Source organism: Pseudocercospora fijiensis, assembly GCF_000340215.1.
Source record: "Pseudocercospora fijiensis CIRAD86 unplaced genomic scaffold MYCFIscaffold_8, whole genome shotgun sequence".
Lineage (NCBI taxonomy): Eukaryota > Fungi > Ascomycota > Dothideomycetes > Mycosphaerellales > Mycosphaerellaceae > Pseudocercospora > Pseudocercospora fijiensis.
This window is the reverse complement of record NW_006921539.1, coordinates 1,452,697-1,474,879: the sequence shown is the minus strand read 5'-3', so window position 1 is coordinate 1,474,879 and position 22,183 is coordinate 1,452,697. Positions and strand designations below refer to the sequence as shown.

General features: G+C 50.7%; 7 protein-coding genes across 7 annotated transcripts; 3 read left to right on the top strand and 4 right to left on the bottom strand.

Annotated features, from left to right (window-relative positions):
- Positions 1–104: 104 nt before the first annotated feature.
- MYCFIDRAFT_208761 (uncharacterized protein) lies at positions 105–899 on the bottom strand (the record flags this gene model as incomplete). The annotated part of the gene is made up of 3 exons (XM_007931885.1): positions 105–491; positions 529–808; positions 840–899. 3 exons carry the CDS (start codon positions 897–899, stop codon positions 472–474), a joined length of 360 nt encoding a protein of 119 aa, XP_007930076.1. The 3' UTR covers positions 105–471.
- Positions 900–959: 60 nt separating this feature from the next.
- MYCFIDRAFT_177942 (uncharacterized protein) lies at positions 960–3,446 on the top strand (the record flags this gene model as incomplete). Its single annotated transcript, XM_007931884.1, has 3 exons — positions 960–1,208; positions 1,237–1,325; positions 1,361–3,446. The coding sequence occupies 3 exons, from the start codon at positions 960–962 to the stop codon at positions 3,444–3,446; spliced, it is 2,424 nt and encodes an 807-aa protein (XP_007930075.1).
- Positions 3,447–3,498: 52 nt separating this feature from the next.
- MYCFIDRAFT_208760 (uncharacterized protein) lies at positions 3,499–9,977 on the bottom strand (the record flags this gene model as incomplete). Its single annotated transcript, XM_007931883.1, has 6 exons — positions 9,330–9,977; positions 9,232–9,300; positions 9,139–9,205; positions 5,088–5,148; positions 3,701–5,032; positions 3,499–3,665 (listed from the first exon to the last, which is right to left on the bottom strand). Exons 1-6 carry the CDS (start codon positions 9,374–9,376, stop codon positions 3,499–3,501), a joined length of 1,743 nt encoding a protein of 580 aa, XP_007930074.1. The 5' UTR covers positions 9,377–9,977.
- A 1,904-nt stretch (positions 9,978–11,881) lies between these two features.
- On the top strand, positions 11,882–12,625 carry MYCFIDRAFT_204783 (uncharacterized protein). Its single transcript, XM_007931882.1, has one exon. It carries the CDS (start codon positions 11,949–11,951, stop codon positions 12,444–12,446), a length of 498 nt encoding a protein of 165 aa, XP_007930073.1. The 5' UTR covers positions 11,882–11,948; the 3' UTR covers positions 12,447–12,625.
- Positions 12,626–14,141: 1,516 nt separating this feature from the next.
- MYCFIDRAFT_7410 (uncharacterized protein) lies at positions 14,142–14,594 on the bottom strand (the record flags this gene model as incomplete). Its single annotated transcript, XM_007931395.1, has 1 exon — positions 14,142–14,594. A coding segment is annotated over one exon (453 nt), but the record flags the coding sequence as incomplete, so codon positions are not given.
- A 4,040-nt stretch (positions 14,595–18,634) lies between these two features.
- Positions 18,635–20,726, top strand: MYCFIDRAFT_216411 (uncharacterized protein; the record flags this gene model as incomplete). Its single annotated transcript, XM_007931881.1, has 1 exon — positions 18,635–20,726. The coding sequence occupies one exon, from the start codon at positions 18,635–18,637 to the stop codon at positions 20,591–20,593; it is 1,959 nt and encodes a 652-aa protein (XP_007930072.1). The 3' UTR covers positions 20,594–20,726.
- A 464-nt stretch (positions 20,727–21,190) lies between these two features.
- Positions 21,191–22,103, bottom strand: MYCFIDRAFT_190278 (uncharacterized protein; the record flags this gene model as incomplete). The annotated part of the gene is made up of 3 exons (XM_007931880.1): positions 21,191–21,544; positions 21,596–21,945; positions 22,076–22,103. 3 exons carry the CDS (start codon positions 22,101–22,103, stop codon positions 21,191–21,193), a joined length of 732 nt encoding a protein of 243 aa, XP_007930071.1.
- Between the last annotated feature and the right edge of the window lie 80 nt (positions 22,104–22,183).

Below are 22,183 nucleotides of genomic sequence, written 5' to 3'. Positions count from 1 at the left end.
CACTGTTGTGGGTGAGCAGACCATTTCATTGCCGCCTCAGATCCTTGAGACCAGACAGGACTGTACTCACGTACACAAAGACATGAACCGTTCTGGCTTTTCTGTTCTTCCAAGTCATGATGCCATGGTTCGAAGCCCTTGCATGCATGATAAGTGCTATTATTGTGAAGAATAGAACTGGTCTATATATCGCCGGATAGAAAGGAAAGCTAGCTTGTTGCGACATCGACATCGACATCCACCGCTTTGCGTTGAGATCCATCTTGGCGAATACCAAGATCATGACCATCTCAGCAAGACCCGACTGCTGTGGTGCAATTACTTCCATCTCTTCGAGAACGACCTCAGCGCCGCCCAAATGCACATGGCGAGGTCATGGCGAGTTTAGTTTTGGCAAACGACCAGCAACAGCCAGCCAATTTGAAACTGCCCAGCAACTGCGCACAGCAATTATTCCAGGAAGAAATGTTATCAGCAACCCTCGTAGCTAGCTAGCTATGAATAAAGGTCCGGGGCATTCCATCCCACCTGCTGGCTTGACAAGGACGGGTCCATTCGAGGGAGATGGAGAAGGCATGAAGAGGAGATGTTGAGTCGAACGGAGAGACTTGTGTGACCAAGGAAATGTGGTCTTGTCGATGCCATTACCTGAAGATGATTGATTACAACAAATCCACCGAATTGCAATCATCTCGCTCACTTTGACTTCTTCGTACTTCAGATATGCATCGAGGACAGCGTCATATGGCAACGCGCGTACTGCGAGAAGTCTCCACACCAGACGTGAGATTTGTGTCAACGTTGCGAACTGTCTCATGCAGGCATCCGCAGCTGCGCACGGACCATGCAAACGCCTGAAAACTCCCTTGCATCCTATGTGAGGTTTTCGGCACGCACATTCCTTTAACCTTGGATCCTGAATCGAATTCTTACTGGTCGTATCATATCATACGCCAACGATGTCGACAGAACAGCTCAGCAGTCGGTACTGCATGTACAAGGAAGGCACCGATCGCCTCGTCCGCTGGATAATCAAGACCGCTTCCTCATGTCGGAGAAGTTTTGTCAAGTCCAGTGATGGGACCGTTTCCACGAAAGAGCTTCTGGAGTGCACAAGATCAATTGTGGAATGGAAGCCACCTGTTGAGATTCCGGTCAGCACGATTGAATTGCTTGAAGGCTCGTCTCTCAAACTCCCGAATGCGATCGTGTACTGACACATAGCAGATGTGATAGCTGGGAGATCTTTGTGCGCGGAATTTTACACGATCCAGCACGCGAGGTCTGCGGCAGAGATCGAAAGCGATCGTAGTCATGCGCACTTCGTGTCGGTCTTGGAAGATATGCTTGTGTTGCTGAGAGACGCCAGGGCTACGCGATCTAAGAAGTCGAGAACGACAAAAGCGAGTGCGCAGGAGGATCATGCTTCTCATCCACCAAAGGCCACCGAAAAACTCAACAATCTTTTCCAGAACTTGCAAATCGAGGAACCGTGCGAGGCTGCTTGGTCTTCCGCGGCATCGAAGAAAGAGCGCAAGGACTCTGCTCCGCGAGCTCCGGCAACGCTACAAGTCGACAAGAGCGCAGAGAAGCGTTTTTCGATCTGGTGTTTCCTCCAGGATGCCAAAGAGATTCGAGACTTCGTCAAGCAGATCTGGCACGAGTGGCGCGACGAGCGTCGCATGAGCTTTGAAGCTGCGGCGGTGATTACGGAGACAGCGATGGGCATTGTCCGGCGTGCAGGCGATGCCGTAGCTGAGGAACATCCCGAGGTGGCGCACTACCCTCATGTCTTGGACCTGCTGGGCTACGAGACCAGAGTGAATTCCTGGACTCAGATCCCCACCGTGCTCGCAGAAGGAACGGAATTCGTGGCTAGCGACGCCGGCAATGGAGAAGAACTGCTGTTCCCACACGCAGGCGGATTACTGCATGTCTTCTGGCACCATTGGAACGCGACAACTATGTTCTTGGCAGAGCGCGCCAAAGACGGAGTTCCAGAAGATGCGCGCCAAATGTGGTCATACAAGCATCCGGAAGATACGACAGGGCGGCTGGACTTCCATCCGTTTGCGAAGCTGATGTGGAAGATGTTCCCGGACCTGTACGCCCTGGTGCTTTCCCTCGACGCATTAAAGAATACGGCGCGCGATGCACAGGCACTCTTCCATGGACTGCGGACGATGCACGTCACAGGTCAACTCCCGCTCTGGTTGGTATGTGTCGTTCAGATCTGCATGGACATGCACGATATCGTGGGCGATGAGCCAATAGGCCTGGAGATTCTTCGTGAGCGTACCACACAAGCCGCCGAAGTGCTTTCGAAGTACGCCAAGATTCGTGAGCGGTATGGAAGTCACATCAATGCGAGTCAGCTCGACAAGACGATAAAAGAGGTCGAACGCGAACGCAAAGCAGCGACTATGAGCTTGGCCACGGACAAGAGCGTCCAATTCGAGTCGTTGCTGCCCAGTGCGGACAGCGTTCCGTCGAAAGCTTTCCGAGGCCTTCATATCCTGGTGGGTGAGAAGGTGGATGCGCACCATGCCTTGATGCACGATGCTGGAGTGCATATTGGCAACGACGGCTGTGTCATTCTTGCCGTGGCCCATCTCTACAAAGCAGCACGCCATGCAAAGCTCTTGCGTACGGCGTGGACAGATATGGAGTGGTTCTTGGAGCAGCATAGCAAGCGTCGCGCCTTCGTGCAAGATGTCGGCAAGTATGGTGGCATGAGCTCCTTTTCTCGCCACTTCTCGCTTGCGCTGGGCACGCCCATTACGATGCTGGCGCGTCTCAAGGCCATGCCGAGAGCAGCACAAAGCTGGTCAGCAGTGCCTCGACGCGCGCAGCAAAGAATGTTCGACACACCCTGTGAGCTCAGCTTGGCCAGCGACGAGCTCTATGGCCGCGAGAAGGCGCCAGTGTCGCATCGGGATCCTTTTTTCGCGCTTTTGGAGAAGATGACGGAGAAGAGCGATGCCGACAGGCAGAAGACGACATCGCGCAGACCAGGCTCTGGTCAAAAGCCAAAGTTTACCGGCCTCCAACTCTTAGAGACGTACAAGAAGATGAGGATTGCGGAGGACATGCCGCTCAACTTCGATTATGTCTCCTTCTGGATGGCGTGCTGGGAGATGTTGGACAACATTCGTCGCGCCGTCGCAGACACGATACCGGAACTGTGCACCAAGTACGAGGACATGCTTGTGCTCGCCATCTTTGACCGTGCTGCAGAGGCTGAGCGGCTGCGAACTCCGCTGGAGCACTCGGCGATGGGAGAAGTTGCGCACATCATCAACGCGCATGTCGAGAAGAAAGGGAAAGGCGACGAGCTGAGCAAAGGTGCGGCGACGAGAATGCGAGGGCCCACAGCACCCAAAGCCCCATCAAAGCCGAAGCCCAAGCGAGATGCGAGAGGATATCTGGTATGCAGACCACAGTGAAAGCGAAGCTTCGTAGAGAGCGAGAGAATGAAGATGCAATGGACTTCACAGGTCATCCAATCACTCCCGATCCACGCGAGCTGATACCGTATGACTTTCGCCTCGCCTCGAAAGGACAATACCGCATGTCGTCGCCTCGTCCAGAAGCATCAAATTTCCAGATGCTATGCGTGACATTTGCTGCCCTGTTTCGCAGTCTCCCTCCCCAACGCCTGCCCGCTCGAACGCGATGAATCATTCACACGCCTATCGACCATCCTTGCCCCATCCCTTGGCCCTCATTCTCGCCTCGATTTGACTCCAGATATCTTCCACCACCTCCCGATCTCTCCACCGATTGGAGCCCTTGTCAATCTGCACACTCAGCACTTGCCTGCCCCAACCCTTGACCGTATCTGGTATCACTTCTCCCTTCCAGCCAACGTATACCCCGAGCGCATGGTTGAACAGCTCTGCCGGGTTCGTCCATTTGTAGCTCTTGAACTGCCAAGTCTGCCCCGTGGTAAAGACTGCCACCACACGATCCCAGTAGTCTGGTCGAAAATTGGACGGGTCGTCCACGAGGATAAATCGTGTAGTGTGGCCGGGATGCACAGTGCGCAGCTGTCGGGTAATGTGGAGAATGTTGGCTGCCTCGCCAGACTCTTCGAGGGGAGTGTAGACACCTTCCGCCAAGAAGCTCTTGATGTTTTGCATCTTGAGAAGCGACGAGAAGGATGAGGAGAGCAAGATGATGGGTTCTGGTCGTCGTCCGGACTGCGTAGGCTTGACAGGTGCTCGAATCGCTGGGTTGCTGTTCAGCGCTGGTGCAGGCGCTTGCTGACCTGGCGCGACCTTGGCCTTGCCGAGGAATAACGGACTGTATTTACGCATGCCGCTGAAGTCTTGAATCTTGAAGCCGCGCAGCACGGTATTGTGGTCTCCCATTCTACGCTCTGCAGCATAGATATCTCTCAGTCTCTCCTCCTCTTCCCTCCGCTTGCCTTCCTCCGTGCCCACATCGCGCATCTCTACATCTTCCTCGGCTTGCTTCAGCGCATCCGCAGTCTCTGCGCGAGTCGCTTTGTTATCGTCTAAGCTCTTGATGAACTCGCTCTCATTCTCCCCGATTTCACCAGACAGCCAGGAACTTAGGTCCATACGCTCGGTGAAGACCAAGTTGGAGACTGTCTCACTCTTGCCCGCCTTTTGCAATTCGCCATTGAGCTCGCCAATCGCTGCAAGGTATTGAGGCACAGAGAGGTCCTTCTTGAGCCATGCGAAGTAGATGGATCGAAGATCGAGTGGTTGATTACCGGCTTGCTTGGAGATGAATCGCGTGGGCAGAGAAAGCGATATGGGAATGTGTTGGGCGCCATCTTGAGGCGAGTCGAAGTTGAAGATCAGGTATGAGGCCTCTGCCAGCGATACATCGGTCGAGCCTTTCGAGGGATCTGCGTCTGTGGATGGTATGGGTAGCGTGTTTTTGGCGATGGTTCGGCGCAATAGGCTGAGCGCGTCTTCGCTCTGACCGTTAACCGCGGAAGCCATATTATGCTGCAAGAAAGCGTCTTGTTCTTGTGCGTGATATGAACTTCTGAGGACAACTCAAGAAACGCGTCTGCCTCGTCTCGCGGTCGCAAGTCTTAGGGAGGCCCATACATACCAGATTGTCAATGGAGGTTCTCACCGCCTCCACTAACCTACCTCTACGACCAACTTTCTATGTTTGCCCTCGCACTATACTCGCTATTGACTCGCAAAATGCCTCTACGTATCGATCTCTCGCTATAGAGGGCTTAGATAACCTTACAGGTCAATAGCGGCACTATATAAGGCGAAATCCTATAGCACCTTATATAAGAGACTAGTTACTAGATAGCTCTTTCTACGCTTTGTCGGAGGCTTAAGGAATAGGGGGTTAATTATAGCTATTACGCTTACTATAACCGAGTTAATAATGTCGAGGTACTAAAGATCCGAGTCGTATATACCTTCTCCGCTTTACGCTTAACTAATAAAGAAGCGGTTAAAGTACTAAAGATAGATAGATTTAATATTAGCTAGCGGAGATATTAACGGATACATTAAGAGTTTAGATTAAAGAAGGCATTATCGCGAGATAGATAGATAGAAGCGGAAGAGGAAATAGTAGAGGTCTTATAGGAAGAGCTCGAGAAGTCTACGGTAGAGTCCTTCGGCCGACGGTACCTATATACCTATATTAGGTCTAAATACAACATTATTAGTAGAGATCGGCTATATCGTATAGCTTGCTTACTAAATCCTAAAGGGTTGCAAGTCCGCCGCGAGCGGGCGCAAGAGTACTATAGAGCGATTATTATACTAGGCCCTAGCTACGTAATATTAATAGATACTTACTATAAATTCGAGCATTAGGGAATACAGATCTACGCAGCTATTAATATCTACTCGCGTTACATTATCTAGGTCTACGTAGGGATTACTAGCCGTATAGCTATATCCGTACTCGCTTAATATATTGCAACGATTAAGAATAGTAGTATAATACTATAGATTATCCGATTAGACCGTAGGGCGGAAACGATTCTAGCCGCGGACGCTTACTATACGACTCGCCTTACGACTCGTAGTAACCTAGAACCGGAACTAGAACTAGAACTACTAGCTTTCGAAGACTGCTTTAAATATAGTACGAGCAAGATAAACTAGCGGATCGAGGTATAGTAGCGCTAGCAAGTACCTGCATTAAATAGCTAGAGGGGCTATTTTTACGAGTTGCTACGCGAGTTACTATACGATACTAAATTGCTAGCCGATCGGATTGCCTTCCTTGCAGTCTATATACCAATTATACGCTATAAAGTCCTCGAATTTGTTTACTTCTAGAATAGCTATCGGATTAGGAAGCAGGCTAATCGACTATACGTTATACTAGGTATTCCGCATATTCTATACTATTATCTAGAGCTAAGCGGGCATTCTTATTAAGGTATTCCTATGCCTAATAGCGTACTTAATAATATAGAGCAAGACCTTTAAGGATTCGGTATATATTAGATTCTATAGTACTCGCTATAGACTCGCTATAGACTCGCTAATAGACTCGCTAATTCCTAGATCTTAAAGCCTACCTACCCGAGGCTACGCTTACTTAGTGTTAGATAGCATTATAGACTCGCGGCTTCTCGTATCTAGTTAGTAGTAGCGAGAATAATAGCGATAGAGAGCGAGTTTACCGCTAGGTATACTTACTTCTTCGATAGCTAATTGCCGAGTATACAGCTATAGGGTTAGGGCCTAAACTAATAGAGTTAGATAAGCTATTAGCAGCTCGTAATTAGACGTTAGGTAGGGCGAATACCGGGGCTAGATTAATTAAGTTTATAAATAATATATACTAATCTAAAATAAGGGATTTGCGAGCCGGCCGCGAGCCGGCCGCGAGTCGCTTATTTCAGTTCTATTTCCTTCTTAATCTTTCAATTCCTATCTTGTTCTACCTCTATACTACTGCTATAGTTCTACCTTAGTTCTACTACTAACAATGCCTGTCTAGGGTACCTTTTATACTATTACCGGCGCTAACTATGCAATACTATTAAAAGCATACGCATTCTATAACTAATATAGTCTTAAGAACCCTAATCTACTAACCGAGCGATTTGTACGCGAGCCGTTAGTAGCAGCCGCTACTACTGCCGCTGCTGCTACGAGTTCAACTACGAGTATAGTACGAGGCTTTAATACGTTCCCTTCTCTACCTAAGGCGGCGAATACTGTACGCAATACTGCTATTTAGCAGTATAAGCTAACTTCTCGACCAAATGCTAGATCTTAGAGCCTCTCGCAACGTCTACTAATACCTATACAACTATTAAAGGAGCCAACAAAGGTATTATTTACCTGCCGCTATTTAGTTTTTAGCTAGCGAGTAGAGGTTTCTCGTAGGGGTAGAGTCGACCTATAGGAATATAATCCGCTAGTCCTATAGACTTCTATTACTAATATCTAGTCTAACAAAGACTTCGAAGAAGCCAATATATTACTTATAGACTAGGTTCTTAGTCGGATTAACGCTAAGGACCTACCGTAAGGTAGCGTCTATTAGGTCGACGACTATACGGACTACTTCTTTTATACTAATTTCGATAATAAGCGCTTATTACTAGAGAAAGTCGCTTCTAAAGCACTCGGCCTAGGACTAGTTAAAGAGGCTCTTATACTCTTTAAACCGCAAATAGGAGGGAAAGCAACAAAGCAGCTACTAATCTATTACCTTAAAATCTGTATCTAATAATAGCGGAAGCTATAGCAATAAAGGCAACTAAAGCGGAAGCTATAGCAATAAAGGCAACTAAAGCGGAAGTACCGGCTAAGTACTCCTACTACGAGTAGTAGCGCGAGTGCTATAGCGAGTTAGGACGGGGTTGTTCTATCTATAGAGATTAAGCAAGAGAAGCTATAGAAGGAGAAGGTAATCGATACTAAAAAGCCGCCTAAGTTTATTAACCTAAGCGGCGAGGACACCGCGAGGCTACCGCGAGTTACGCCTATTCTAAAAGAGTCGAGCGAAGCTAAGGACTAGCAAGATAGTTAGCAAGATAGTTAGCAAGAAGGCTAGCAAGGCTAGCAAGGCTAGTAAGGCTAGCAAGGTTAGCAAGGTTAGCAAGGTTAGCAAGATAGCTAGTAAGATAGCTAGCAAGATAGCTAGCAAGATAGTTAGCAAGATAGTTAGAGCGGACAGAAGAGTTAGAAGCTAAAGCGTACTTAGAAGCTAGTTAATCTATTATCTATAGAGATACAATCGAAGAAGAAAGGAAATTGAAATATAGACTCGCTATAGACTCGCTATAGACTCGCTCCTTAAATATTATCTACTAGTAGCTCGCGATCGCTATTTAGCTATAGCTCCTTCTATATCGTATATACATCCTTAGACTTAATAATAGCCTTATTCTTAAGCTATTTAAACTACGAGAGGCAATATCCTTCTAACTTATCGAACCTAGCTTCTAATGCCTTAATCTTTGCCTCTAGTTTAGTATTCTTTGCCTCTACGGCCTCGACTCGCGCCTATATCGCGGCTAGCTCGCTGTTTCTATCGTCTTCTTCAACCTCTTCTATACTAGCCGTATAGCTAGACTTGCCCTTATACTTGTAATAAGCGCAGACACGCTCGCCCTTAGTATTAAGTATACGATACTCAAAGTTATTAGAGCGTATATAGTAGTAGCATAGCGCTAGTGCAAGCTTGCTAGAGTCCGTTTCTATAATAATTCTAGTAGCCTTATATTTCCGCAGTCTATTTAATGCCGCCTTCTTCTTATCCGGTATCGCTATCTAATCGAGTAGCTCTTGCTATATTTGCGCGCTATAGTACTAGAAATCGTAGGTGTTTGTAGTCGTAGGGCGTCGAAGTCTAGAGCGAGTTAGTAGCGAGTCTATAGCGATACGCCTCGCGACTTACGATAAATATTCTCCTCCTCCTACTAGTAAGTACGCTACTAGTAAGTGCGCTGCTAAAGTTGAAGCTGAAGCTACTAAAGCTACGCTAAGAATAAGGTCTCGCGGAATACTAGTTATAGCGGCTGCTACTATCGGTATCGGTATCGCTGTCGGTATTGTCGATAGAAGAAGAACATTACGAGGTAAGGCGCGAAAGTATAGCGAGTCTGAGTAAGGTTTATCGCGACAATAGGCATAGTGAGGTTAGTAAGGAAGGCGCAACAGGACAATAGACTAAAGTGAAGCCAACCCTCCATTGACAATCTAGTATGTATGGAGCTCCGTCAAGTCTTGGCAGCAGTCGCGATGGCTTCACTTCATCTCATCAATATTCTCTCCACGACGCATGCCACGAAGCCGTGTAAATGCTGTTTTATCGCGTAGCCTGGGTGTGTCACATTGGATAGTGCGGACACCGCTTCACTGATCATTCCATAACTATCCGCCTTAACCGATCTCATGTTGGCAGGCTACATAGTATCTACACAAAGAGCTGCGTTGACTGAAGATTATACGGCATGGACTGCCAAAAAGCACAGGAATCACCAGACCACTACTCAATGGAAACTGCGACGATGTCATGTGGAAGCGGCGTGAATGTCGAGTTGCACTTTCCACCTCTCGCAAGGACATGGCCAACAACACTAACACTATTCACGACCTGTCAGCTGCAACACAACATGTGTAAGCAGAGAGACTGATCAGAATTCGCTTCCCAACTGTCAACTCTCGACTTCCCAGAAAGGCGTCAGCAAGCCTCGCATCTGCTCGGAGATTTTCGCGGAGACTGCTGGATCGCCTCGAGATTGAAGATCTGCTCAAAGTCAACAAACACAAGATGAAGACGAGTGGACCTTCTTCGCTTCCATCAGAAGCCCGAACGCCATGGACCGACGACGAGACATTCATCAGTACTGACGCCACACGCCGCGAGAAGGCGAGGTCTTTTGTGTGGCGAAGGAGAGAACAGTAATTCTTACGTACCTATGCCTACGACACTTACCTGTAGTTTAATGCCAGTTTCGGGCACCAGGGAGTTTAACGTGTGAGCGGCCCACGGCAGTTAACGACCCGAAGGCTGTCGCCTGGAGTTTTCTGTCATACGGCGGACACTTGGAGTTGTATCGACATCAGCGGTCGCCATTGGAGGTTAACGTGTGAGTCGGGCCACGCCTGGAGTTTATCGTCATGCGGCAGACGCTTGGAGTTGTATCGACATCAGCGGTCGCCATTGGAGTTTAACGTGTGAGTCGGACCACGCCTAGGAGTTTAACGTCCTCCAAGGAATGACGGCAGTTAACGACCCGAAGGCTGTCGCCTGGAGTTTCACGTCGTCGGCAGACGCCTGGCTTTAACGTCTATCCAGGAATCGACGGCAGTTAACGACCCGAAGGCTGTCGCCTGGAGTTTTACGTCGTCGGCGGACGCCATTGGAGTTTAACGTGTGAGTCGGACCACGCCTGGAAGTTTAACGTCTGAGCGACCGACGGCGTTGGTGTTTAACGTGTGAGAGTCGCGCCACGATGTGGGAGATTCGACGTGTGAAAGATCGACGGCAGGGCGATGTAGTCGGTGGTGGAGGCGGCGAGTGGTTCGGGATCGATGATGGTATCTCAGTGGCTGAAAAGCGACAGGATGATGGACGATCTGCGAAGAACGTCAGCAAATTCAGAGTGGTGGAAGGAGTCGGCTACTTTCCAGGTCAGGATGCTGTTCGCGCCTCGAGATTGTTGTGTTGGCCGCTCAAAGCCCATCGTCACCAGCGTGTCAGGAAGATCGCCTCGCTTTGCCAATGTCACGATGGTGTGGTTATGTACCACGCCCCGACCTTCGCGTGTTACCGTCGGCCTCACCAACTCAAACTTCTTTTGAGATCTGGCCGTCCGCTTCGATGGTGGCGAATCGGCAGTCGACAGTGCCGTGGCTCGGAGACTATGAAAAGTGTCAGCGAGGAGGTCTGATATACGAGCAAAAGGCCATGTACTTCCCAGAACAGGCCGGGCCTGTCAATGTCAATGTCAGTTTCGCCAAGATGTCAAGGAAAAGTTCGTCTCACGGTGCGGTTGCGGATTGGAGGCCGTGAGATTGTTGTAAGGCAGCACTATCAAATGCGACACAAGCTCCAGAAACCTCGAAGGCCAGCTGATTTCGCGATCTGTGGTGTGAAGCCGTGGGCCGTATCGTCACGCTGCAGAGTTCTCAGCGCTTCGAAGCTGCTGGATCGAAGGCCAAGGCGCCACCGACATCTGCAATCAGTAGCCGAACTGTTCAGGATGTCAGCAAAGTCGAATTCGAGTTTCTCTGGAAGAGACTTAGGATGCTGCCGCTGCTCAGGGCCTCGAGATTGTTGTGTCGCGCGCTCAAACGCCATTGTCTTTCGAGGCGGAGCGCGGTGGTGTCAGTGAAACCATGTTGGTGGCGGCCGAGGCGGCGGATCTTTAGAGAAGTCAGTGGTGAGACGAAAGGAAGAGATGTTGTGAAAGCGGAAGCATGTTGCAAGAGAAGTCATTGTATGTGTGTGAGATGGCGAGGTGAGATTCGGCAGGTGATGGTTGGATGGTGAGGGCAGTGAGGTGAGAATGTGTCAGAGGAGAAGATTTGGGAGGTGATTTTGTTGTAGAAAGAGTGCTGGGGAATGATGGACTTACTGGAGGTTGTTGTGTTGTGGTGGTGTGGCGAGAAGAAGGTCGAAAGTGGGATGCAGGAGGAAGAGTGCAGAACGAGATTTTCGAGGGAGAAGGGCTCTTTTATGCTGCAGAGACGGGCCTCATGACTAATTGCAAGAGACCGGTGGCATCAATGGTCTTTGGATGAAGAGAGACGCTCTACCATTGAGTGAGAGTGATCACCAGCATGTGAGAGCATGTCGGCGAATCCCAGGCATCGCCAGGAGTCCGACCTACGGATGTACCACGTCACGGTGAGCAGTATCTGCACAACACAGCCAACACATTGACCGGAGATTACGCGATTCATAAGTCGCGGTATGGCAGTACCATTGTAAAACTCCCTCACTGCTAGATTGGACCATGTATGCGAGCAGCTAGCAGAATGGCATTGGAGCAAGACTTATGGCAACTCAGGTGGAGGCAGGATGTGCACCGCAAACCACCCTCAAGACCATCGCAATGCGGAAAGCACATTGCCTTTGAGATTAACAACTCATTGCAATGCAGACTATGCATTTATACCACTCTTGTTCCCGAGCGTATCACGTTGTTCGCGCCAGGCCGCGCGCAACAGCGTGGTTTGTGCATGCCGCCCTCAAGGAAACTTTGTATGAGACTTCGGGATGCCGGTGTTCTTGCACCATTGGGACCAGCCGAGCAACCAACACGCATTCTTAGCGCGCAGTCAGCTTCAAATGAGTGTTACTCGCTCAACAGCAACACGGTCCAAGTTTACATGCAACTTACTCGTCCAAGAGTACCACACTTCGAGCCAAAGTGGTTCTATTCCTCTCTGCAACGTCGCATCGTCAATGGCTCGGAGAAAGACGATGCCGAGCTCGTAAAGGACGTTCGTTCATGATCAGTCATCATCTTTGTGAAGGTCCATGGCAATGGCAATGGCAATGCAAACTTCTGCTACCGTTGGTACCTCGTTCTTGCTACGTTGGAGGCACTTGGTGAAGAAAGAGCTGCTCGCTCGCTTGCATCTCAGCTTAGTTACCCGCAAAAGTCCCGCCGCAAAACGAGCCTTTTGCAACCAATGCCGCGATTCTGTCGTACTGGTAAGAGAACGGCGGCTATACCCGATCGACAGGTGAAGTCGCAAATTAGGTTGCGCTCTGGGCAATGCCTTCCTGATTGGGAGATCGCGGGTAAGGTGTTCCATAAACATGCTCGCTGATGATAGAAACTTGAGAGTTGGAGTGTAAACAAGCGTTTACATTCGAGACTCAGGTCTGGATCAGCTGAAAGGGCTAGACAAGAAGAAGAAGTACAACCCAACATCGTCGTCAACTTGTCGATCAGATCTAGTACTACACTATATAGACTAACTGATCTGTACGAGACGGACCTGATACCATCAAACAAAGGCGGCCCCGATTTCCTCGGAGGCTTCTGCGCAGGCCACGAAGCCTGAATATACAAATTCGCCGGGTTACATCATAGATTTGCTTTCTGTGCATGCCATCTGAACCGTGTTGTGAATTCTGATATACAGTCTCTCCGCGACGCCCTTGATATTACAAGTTTGAAGGCTAGCACAAGCTCCCGTCGCACTTATTGCCAGATCATTGCCGAGCGCCGTCTCCTTAGATTGTTCACGTACTTGCCTTGATAGAATCTCTCAAGTTGTAGGTGTAGCCAGCGATGAGTGGGTTTGTTGTGAGCGGGTAGATGTCAATTGCGGAGCTTTTGGGTTCGGTTTGGAGGGCTGATGGACCATCTATGCCGACGTGGTAGCCGGGCTGTTGCGCCGTATGTGTTGAAGTTCCAGTAACCCATACCCTTCTCGAAGCTGAGGTTGAGTATGAGATAAAGCCGCACCAAAATTCTTGTCCGTATTCGACGCCTGGAAATGAATAGCCTTCCTGGTTGCAGTAGGATATGCACTTTTCTTTGCTCATGTCGTGGCTTGCAAACGACCTCGGGAATCCGAGCGAAGGCCGCGTGAATTCACGCTCTCTATGAAGCATCCAACATAGCTCCACCCATCGATGGCCGTCGAGCGTTCAAGCAAGCTTCTTTCCGTTTCGGCATGGTCGATAACGCGAGCGTTCGCAAGGAGACCTATGAGGAGCAGAGGCGAGAGAGCGGGTCTTGCGTACATCTTCGCGCTGAGATATTGGTCCCGCGAAGACGGTCCTTTCGCCATACGGTCGTAGTTCCATCTTATATCCTTTCAAAGAATGCGACTCTCCCCGTAGACCTTCTGCTTTGAGTTCACTGGTTTGTTGTAGACAGGCCCTTAGACTGTTAAACGGAGCAATGTTGGAAAACGTTAGGCTCTAATATCGCATTCCATACATGAAAGAAGTGGAAATGAGCGTCATAATCAGTCAGAATCCATTTCGTCAAGCGTGGATCCTATTGTAAGTCGCTGTGTGCCGCCATACTGTCGTCTTAAAGCTTCAATCTCCGAATCAGACTCCTCAAACGTCTTCTCATGATCACGAGCAATCGTGAAGTCAGGCATAACTTTCTCCTCATCTCCACGATATTCATTATCATACGGCGCCTGAGAGCTGACTTTACTCTGCTCATGCCTCTGCCGCTCTTCATATCTCCTCTGCCTATCCGAAAACGACTGGTCAAAGCCATCATACCTCTCCACTCCATCTTCCGGTATCGTATACCACGCCGGCTTATCAGCAACAAAAATATGATCCCCAGCTTTCAAAATCTTCATCACACCTTCCACATCTTCAACGACACTCCCAGCCGAAAGGTGAGTCTTCTCGGGATAACAGTCGTACTGCATACTCATTGTCCCGCCACATGTCGAGCAGCAACTTCGTGTAGCGATGCTGTTCATGCCGTTCGAGATTTGGAGACGGAAGGTTTGTAAATTACCGGACCAGACTATGCTGGAGCGGTTTACGCCCATCCAGGATACGAAAGGCGCGCCGGAGACGCGTTGGCATTGGGAGCAATAGCAGAAATCGAGGTGCGATGGGGCGGCGGTCGAGGTCCAGCTTGTGGCATTGCAGGCACAGCTGCCTCGGAGAATTATGGGAGAGGACATGGTTGTCTACATCTCTCGGCACGACCTTGATGGACGGCGCGATGGCATTTGTATGACATGAGTTGCTGGATGTGTCAGCAGCGTTAGGGTTCGTTCCTGCCAAGAGAATTCGGCACCGAAGATCTTGCTCGACATGTTCCGTTCGAGGGATATCGAAATATTAGCAACACTCCAAGGCCCTTTGTTGCTGAAGATTTTGTCAATATTACTAGTAGCCTTTAACATCGCAACAGGGCTGAGTGGGTAATACCGCTCGTTGCAGGACTTCCCGTAGGATGGTCCGTGCTTAGGGCAATTCTTGGCGACGATGAGGTTACCAAATGCGTTGCATTCGATCGCTCTGAGAAGGGTCAGATTGAGATCATAGAGAGGAGAATCATTCCTCAACTCTGTATAAATACGAGATTCGAGATCAGGCTTCGATCAGCTCTTCTAGTCTATATATCACCCAACCAAGGCCGATCATCACAGAAGCTACAGTACTCTACCCATCAAACCGAGCAGCACTTCCTCGCTGAGCTGTGAGCGGAAATTTGAGAGCATGTGTGTGGTGTCTTAAGAAGTGCGAGGCCTGACACTGTACCACATGGCGATTTCTCATATATATACATCTGGCGATAGAGCACTCCCAGGACTTACCTTGGTAGAGAGAAAGGGATCACCACTACTGCCTTAATTGGTTGACTTGTTTCTCTATGACCGAGAGCTTTGCCCTTCTCGGCCGACATCATCCAGTCGGCATCGTATGAGCTTGCCTGAGGCGCCCTAGAATTGCCTGACTTGGACTGATCTTGGTCAATCGAGGTATTCGACCAGAACAGACTTTCGGACTTTAGAGTCGATTGTGGACTATTTCTTGGCTTAAGTCCGTCTTCCACTCATCTTCTCAAATGCGTCTAGCAGTGCCACACTTGCTAGTCAATTCGAGGCCGCTCGGACGGTGCAGGCCGATTGCTTGTTGCTCGAGGCAATTGCTGTGATCCCTTTGAAATTTCGACGGCTGTGAGCGTTCATGCAAGTCGCCCCAGTTTTGCCTGTGCGCTCGTACAAATTCTGTCTGTGCACACAATTAACCACCTTTTCTGCTCCACTTATGTTCGCCAAGCATAACCGGTATAGTCAGTAAAGGGATCGGAAGCGTCCTGTTGCATGTCTCCAGGTCGTCCTCCAGACATTTCCCACGTGTAATCGTTGCCGCGAAGCTGTCATGACTCGAGGAACGACAAATGGAGGCTGATGCATGAGCAAGTGCAACAATCACCTTGTTCCTCTCAACCTCGTGTTACTCCATAATATTCACCGCTAGACCCACGTAGCTTTTCCCTCAAACAAGTGCCGCGAGCGGTCAAGACCATCCTGCCACTGTGCAACCATCGTCAAAGAGCACAGACGGGGCTAAGTTGACACTATGCGATCGCTTCGCTGGAGAATGAAAGAGATTCGCATGGTGTAGAGCATGGTTCGCGCGAGTGACATGGGAATTACCAGCTGTGCAACTCACGACAAGTTGACATATCGTTAGCCGAAGATCACATTGCCTATTAAGTTAGATGTGGGCAGATAGCACTGGCCGGGGATTACATGCATGATCAACCGTGTGCCCACGCGTGACGACGTTGGCAGAGTGCCGAGCTGGAAGTGAGGTCCAAGTGTCGCTCCGGCAGTCCTGACACTGCCGCTTCGAGCGAGAGACGAAAACGGCCATGTTTAGGGCCTTGCAGGTGGAGTCGAACCACATGGCAAATCCTTTAGTGGCGCAATTTCGCGCAGGATATTGACGGCGTCGCAATCGACGGGTTCTTGCGCGCGCATGAAGTATCACCAGTGTCGTGAGGAGTGGCAGAGTAGAGCATGGAGGGTACAGCAGGAGGCTGGAATTCTGATCGAGCTACCATGACGATGCGTTGTGTCGCCATCGGACACGAGATTGTCTCAAGATTAGACATGAGGTGGTATGTGTGCACGATTGGTTAGCTTGCCGCGTCGGTTAGATTGCTAGGAAGCAAGCAGTCCCTTTGTACTTCGCCATAGATCATCTATGGGGTCCACCAACCTGTGGATGGTGTACACGCTCTGTAATACACTATGTATACGACCCTTTTAGGCGAGCTCGTTGTGTATACACAAGGCGGAGTTATCGGATACGCTGATATCCCGCCTACAACCCGCCAAGCTGCTTAATATTGCTCGGATATCCTGGTATTCGGGTATACCCGATGTGTATCCATGGGTGTACACCAGTATAATATACGATGTACACAACCTCCATTTCTCAGGGGCTGTAAACCCACAACACTACATAGATGCGACGTCGACGAACGCGGGCGGTGATTGGGCGGGCGCAGCAGTTTGGTATGCATTGCACAGTGCTGTGAAACAGTACTCTGCATAGACTGCAACGTCCCCTTTTGGAGGGCGGAGGAGGCGCTCGGGAGTAGTGAAGTGCTGCCATTGGCTCCCGGCGGTGGAGCTGGTTCAGCATTCGCATGCGATCGCATGGGCTACAGCTCTGGCTTGGAATGTGACAGCTGCATGTCGCCGCTTTGGGGTGGCGAGGAGAACAGTGGGCTGCCGGGCGAGGACCAGGATGGATATCAGGCATGGCGGCGGCGTACAGTACTGTATCTTGCTGGCCTGGGGTGCTGTGATGAAGTCGCGAGCGGGGCGATGCGAAGGCGGAGGCGGAGGCGTCGATGGCTGTCACGTCGCAGGTGATCGCGTGGGAATGGGAATGGATAGTAGGTAAGAATCTCGGTGGTTGATTTTCGGTGGCAACCAGTGATCCGTGCGCCGTGCCGGAAGAACGACTCGAGTTCCCACCATGACGCTGCTGCTGCTGCTGCTTTCTTCTTCACCTGCAATCACAGCGACCGTTACGCAGACCCCATCACGAGACGGCCGCTGCATGATTTTGTCGCCGCGTGCAGCTGTCATACTGCAGCAGGCCGGGGCACGCTCGATGCGATGCGATGCGATGCGATGCTGAAGCCTGAAGCCTTTCTCACCCACCCTGTCGACACCATCAGCCGCACGCGCTGAGCCTGGTAGAACTCGCGCATCACATCACCACGCTCTTCTCTGCACACAGTTAACTTCCATCAGACTGCCCGGAGCGCCGGCCATATGAGGAAAAGTGTTATTCCACTCCCCGACTCCATTGCATATTCGACCCCCCACCCCACACGAGCGGATCACGCTTTCCCTTCCCCAGGGTCTGCGTCTGTGGCGAGCACACGACAGCTCTCCTAGCCTTCAAGCGGAACCGAAGATCGCATACAATCTCCTTCCTTGCAGCCAGGCAGGAACGAACATCTTCCGCCCTTGCCACCACGACCTTCACCACCTCGTCACCTTGGGACGCGCCGGGAAACATGCTCTGCTCGTCTTCACGCAACCGCTGTCTGTAGCACCTGCTCGGCTCCTTTCGCCTCGTGTCGTGGGCCCTGGCCTGGCCTGCAGAGAGCACATACCTTCCCACCAGTCGTTCTTGCACTGAAACCACGGAACTGCACCTTCCAGCGATCCAGCTCCCATCGAGCGACGCTTCACCCATCTCTATCCCGCACCGTGGCCTCGGGATCTCTATTCTACCCAGTGCCGTCCGGCCCAGCATTCTTACATGACAGCTTAGCCACTTCCACGAGGACGCTCACAGTACCACGCTGCCGCCGGAACAGATCCCCCCCCCCCCCCGACTTCATATAGCCGGCGTGCGGCTTCCGTGTCCTACGATGGGTGATATTTTTCAATTCAGCAGTCCATATAAGCCTGCTGTCCCTGCTAGGCATCGGCATTCATTCCGGAAAAGGCCCAAAGTCATCAGACAGCGTCGCGCCGAGAACATGTTCAGCCAGCGAGCATGTGTAGCTCACTTTCATGAGCCGACCTTTTGCCCGAACAATGAATCTGCGATCTACATATCTGGAGCGTTCCTGCATACCATTTCTGCTTCTACTCGAGATACCCCGTCATCGCTTTACACACACAGACATATTGAACGAGCTGATGACCATGATGACGACGATATGGACGCTGGTGGGGTCCCACTGCCGCAAGACGAAGACGATACTATTATGCCCGATGCTCTGGACGATGTACATATTGCGATTCCCTCGACGTCCCCACGACATGAAACTTATGCCCGAGATACCCGCGATGACGATATGCAGGATCATCGCCGCTTTATTCTACCATCATCATCATTTGCCCGGTCAACGACAACACGGCGGCGGAGCCATCCCCGCCCAGTGACGAGAGAAATGTTAGAGGAAGAGTATGGGCGTCGGACGAGACTTGCGCTTGAAGGCGAGCCACCTGATCGTCTTGCAGAGTTTCGTCCGTCACATGCACATTCAACTTTATTTGAGAACAGGAATGAGCAATTGTCACAGGCGCTATCAGCGCCTCAACTCAACTCGGGTCCAGCCCAACACGAAACACAAGCTCGCGTGCCAGCCTTTGCTCCTCAATCATCAAGGACCTATCAACCAACCGAGGCGGAAATTGAAGCTGCTCAAGTAGTCATGGCCATCGATGCTCAATCTCACGAACTGGACGAGGACGCGCTTGCTGTCGATGATCCTCGACGTAATTATGATTTCGCGGATTTCATGGACACGTGGAGGTTGCATTCCCTTTGTAATAAACGACTACCATCTTTCGAACTTGGTTTACAGTCATCTCTTCGCCTGGGGCGTAGACCTGATCAGATCACGAGAGCGAATGTGAACACCTCATCTGTCGATATGCAGGGCATTCGATGGCAATTAATCGGACCTTCTCGGAGGCAAGCCACCACCGCTCGCGCCATGCTGCATCCCTCTGGACTTGGCGCGACCTTCTTGCCGTCGAAACAGCAAACCACACACAATGCTTTCGTCGGCGATCATGAGAGACATTATCAGTTCCGTGCTACTGTCTCGCGGCACAAAGCGAACTTCAGTCATTATCAGCTTCGGAACGTGTTAGCCGCGAGCAACCGCAATGATGTGTTCTACGCCACTGGCAATCACGTTATGAGAGCATCCATGGCCTGTCCCACAATGAAGGAGACCGCAATGGACTTGTCAAAGCCTGGTACCAGCGCGTCTTCCTTCCGAGTGACGTGCTTGTCTACCTCTTCCAAGCAAGTATTCTCCGAGTACCGCTCGGATGATGTCTTGCTCGCAGGCGGATTTTGTGGCGAATACGCTGTTCTAAATCTGGACGCCGACCAACGGCACAGCGAAGGCTTCGTCACGCACGCCTACAATGGCCTCGTCACACACATCCACAATTATCACGACCGAAAATCAGGCAACCTTCGCGCCGCATTTTGTTCCAACGACCGGAAAGTTCGCTTGATGGATGTGAGTACGCTGAGATTCACTGACGAGTTCTCATACGATAATGCCATCAACTGCTCTGCCACTGCGCCCGACGGTCGACTGCGCGTCCTCGTCGGGGATACCTCAGATACCCTCATCACTGACGCAGAGCGTGGCGCTCCGATCATTACGCTGAAAGAGCACAACGACCATGGCTTCGCGTGTGCTTGGTCGAAGGACGGCCGGCACGTGGCCACTGGCGCACAAGATGGCAGTATCTTAGTCTGGGACTCTCGAAAGTGGTCGAAGCCATTGCGATCGCTGGACTCGGTCATGTCATGCGCACGATCTCTCAACTTCACCCACACTGGCGAGCTGATCGTCGCTGAGAACGATGATGTCGTGAGAGTGTACGATGCTGGTCGCTTCGATGCGTGGCAAGAGCTGCGATTCTTTGGCTCCATAGCAGGTGTTGCACTCGTCGATGGAGGCGCCGAGCTGGCTATCGCAAATGCCGACAAGACTGTTGGTGGTCTCATGACATTCGAAAGGTCAAGTCGCGGTGTGGGTTGTGGGAGTTACGGGCGGAAGGTTGCAAAGGCAGGTCCTAATGGCGCTAACAGCCGGAGGGGAAAGAGTCTTAAGGACGATGAGTATGTTGGAGAGTTGCTGATATAAGAGCGACCGTACGCTTGCGAACGTGCGAATTGCTGAATCCGTAACGCAGTCAGGTCTGGCCAATCACAGAGCCATAGGGCCATACAGCAGAGGCACCCGACTTCTCAAATTCACTGAGCCATCTAATGCACCCACTACTGCTCCTCTCCTTCCTCTCCCTCAAGTCTCCGTATTCTTCTCTCTACTTTCTTGTTATATTCCATGGTTATCCTCGTGAACCTGCATTCGAATGGAGGTGATGGAAACCAAGTGAGTGTCAAGAATTGAGAAATGAGTTGAGGCAGAGGTTGGCAGAAGAAAGTTTGTATATGCTTCTTGTATTTCTGGAAGTCTGAAAATGGATCCATCTTCTCGCGAGGGCTGGCCATTCCGGAGCTATCCACTTGAATGCCGAAGGCACACGCTATCTGGCCACGTCCCTCTGATCTCGCTCGATTTTCTCCCTGGTTCGTTGTTCTTCGTCAATGGGGTCCGCTACCTGCCAAGATCGCAGCGACTAACTTCATTCACCAGTGTCTCTTCGTGTCGCTCAAGCTGAGCTGAGCTGAGCTCCCAGTTCACGACCTGGCCGGTCCATCCTTTCACGCATGCTGTGGCTCAGCCACTCTCTAGCACTTTCTTCGCGTTATCCACGACCTTCTTCAGCTCCGCTGTTGCCTTCTCAACCACTTTCTCCATCATGGTCCCAGCTTTTTTCAAGTCATCTGGTCTTGCAGATTTGTTCAATTGCAGAGCTCTCAACTTCTTCTGCTGCCTTCCTCTTGCATCCCGAACACTAGTGCTTGCCTTGTCTCCTGCTTTCGTCGCTTCATTTACAGCAGCCTTACGAGATTCCGCTGTAGGCGGTGGGATGTTCAAAATTAGAAGTAAGGGGTTCTGGCCTGTGGGATCAGGTTGTGGCGTCAACGAGAGGTTCGAAGATTGGATGGCGGAGGAGACAGGTTTGACGTGCTGCACAATGGTTTAACTTAGGCCGACTCAATTGAGATGCTCGCCACTTACGTCTTGCTCGCCGACCAGTATCTGTACGATTCGTCCTTTTGGTATGACTTGTGCCACATCGCTCAACTTGACAGTCTGGTTGTTGGCCTTGTCCGGCTGCACGCGTAGGTTCTCTACCACTTCGGGATTGAATCGTCCTCCTGCCCGAAGCTTTGACAGGTCATTTTTCAGACGCTCGAGAGTGCTCGCGATATCCGCTTCGAGGGTAGAGAAGTCATATGGGTCCTCGGTGGCTGCCTCGCCTTTGGAGGACTTGGTATCTGCTTTCTTCTCTTCGCGACTGGCTTTGCCCCCTTTCTTCGCCAGACATCTTGTCGTTGAGAATTGTCTTGGATTGCTATTGCATACAGCTGGAGCATGCGTTGATCGTGCAGCAATGTATTGAGACAATGGTCTGCATTGTTGTGTCCGTTGGAAGTGATTGCTGCTGTCGCATGTGAGCAAATGACGGAGTGGAGCCATGTCGTTCTTGCTTCTTACAGCTGCCTTGATCTTGCCGACCCGGCATATCTTCTGATCAGGCCATCAAGGCACTCCTTACCCAGCAAGCAATACCGACACATCTTCTATCATAACACAACCACAATA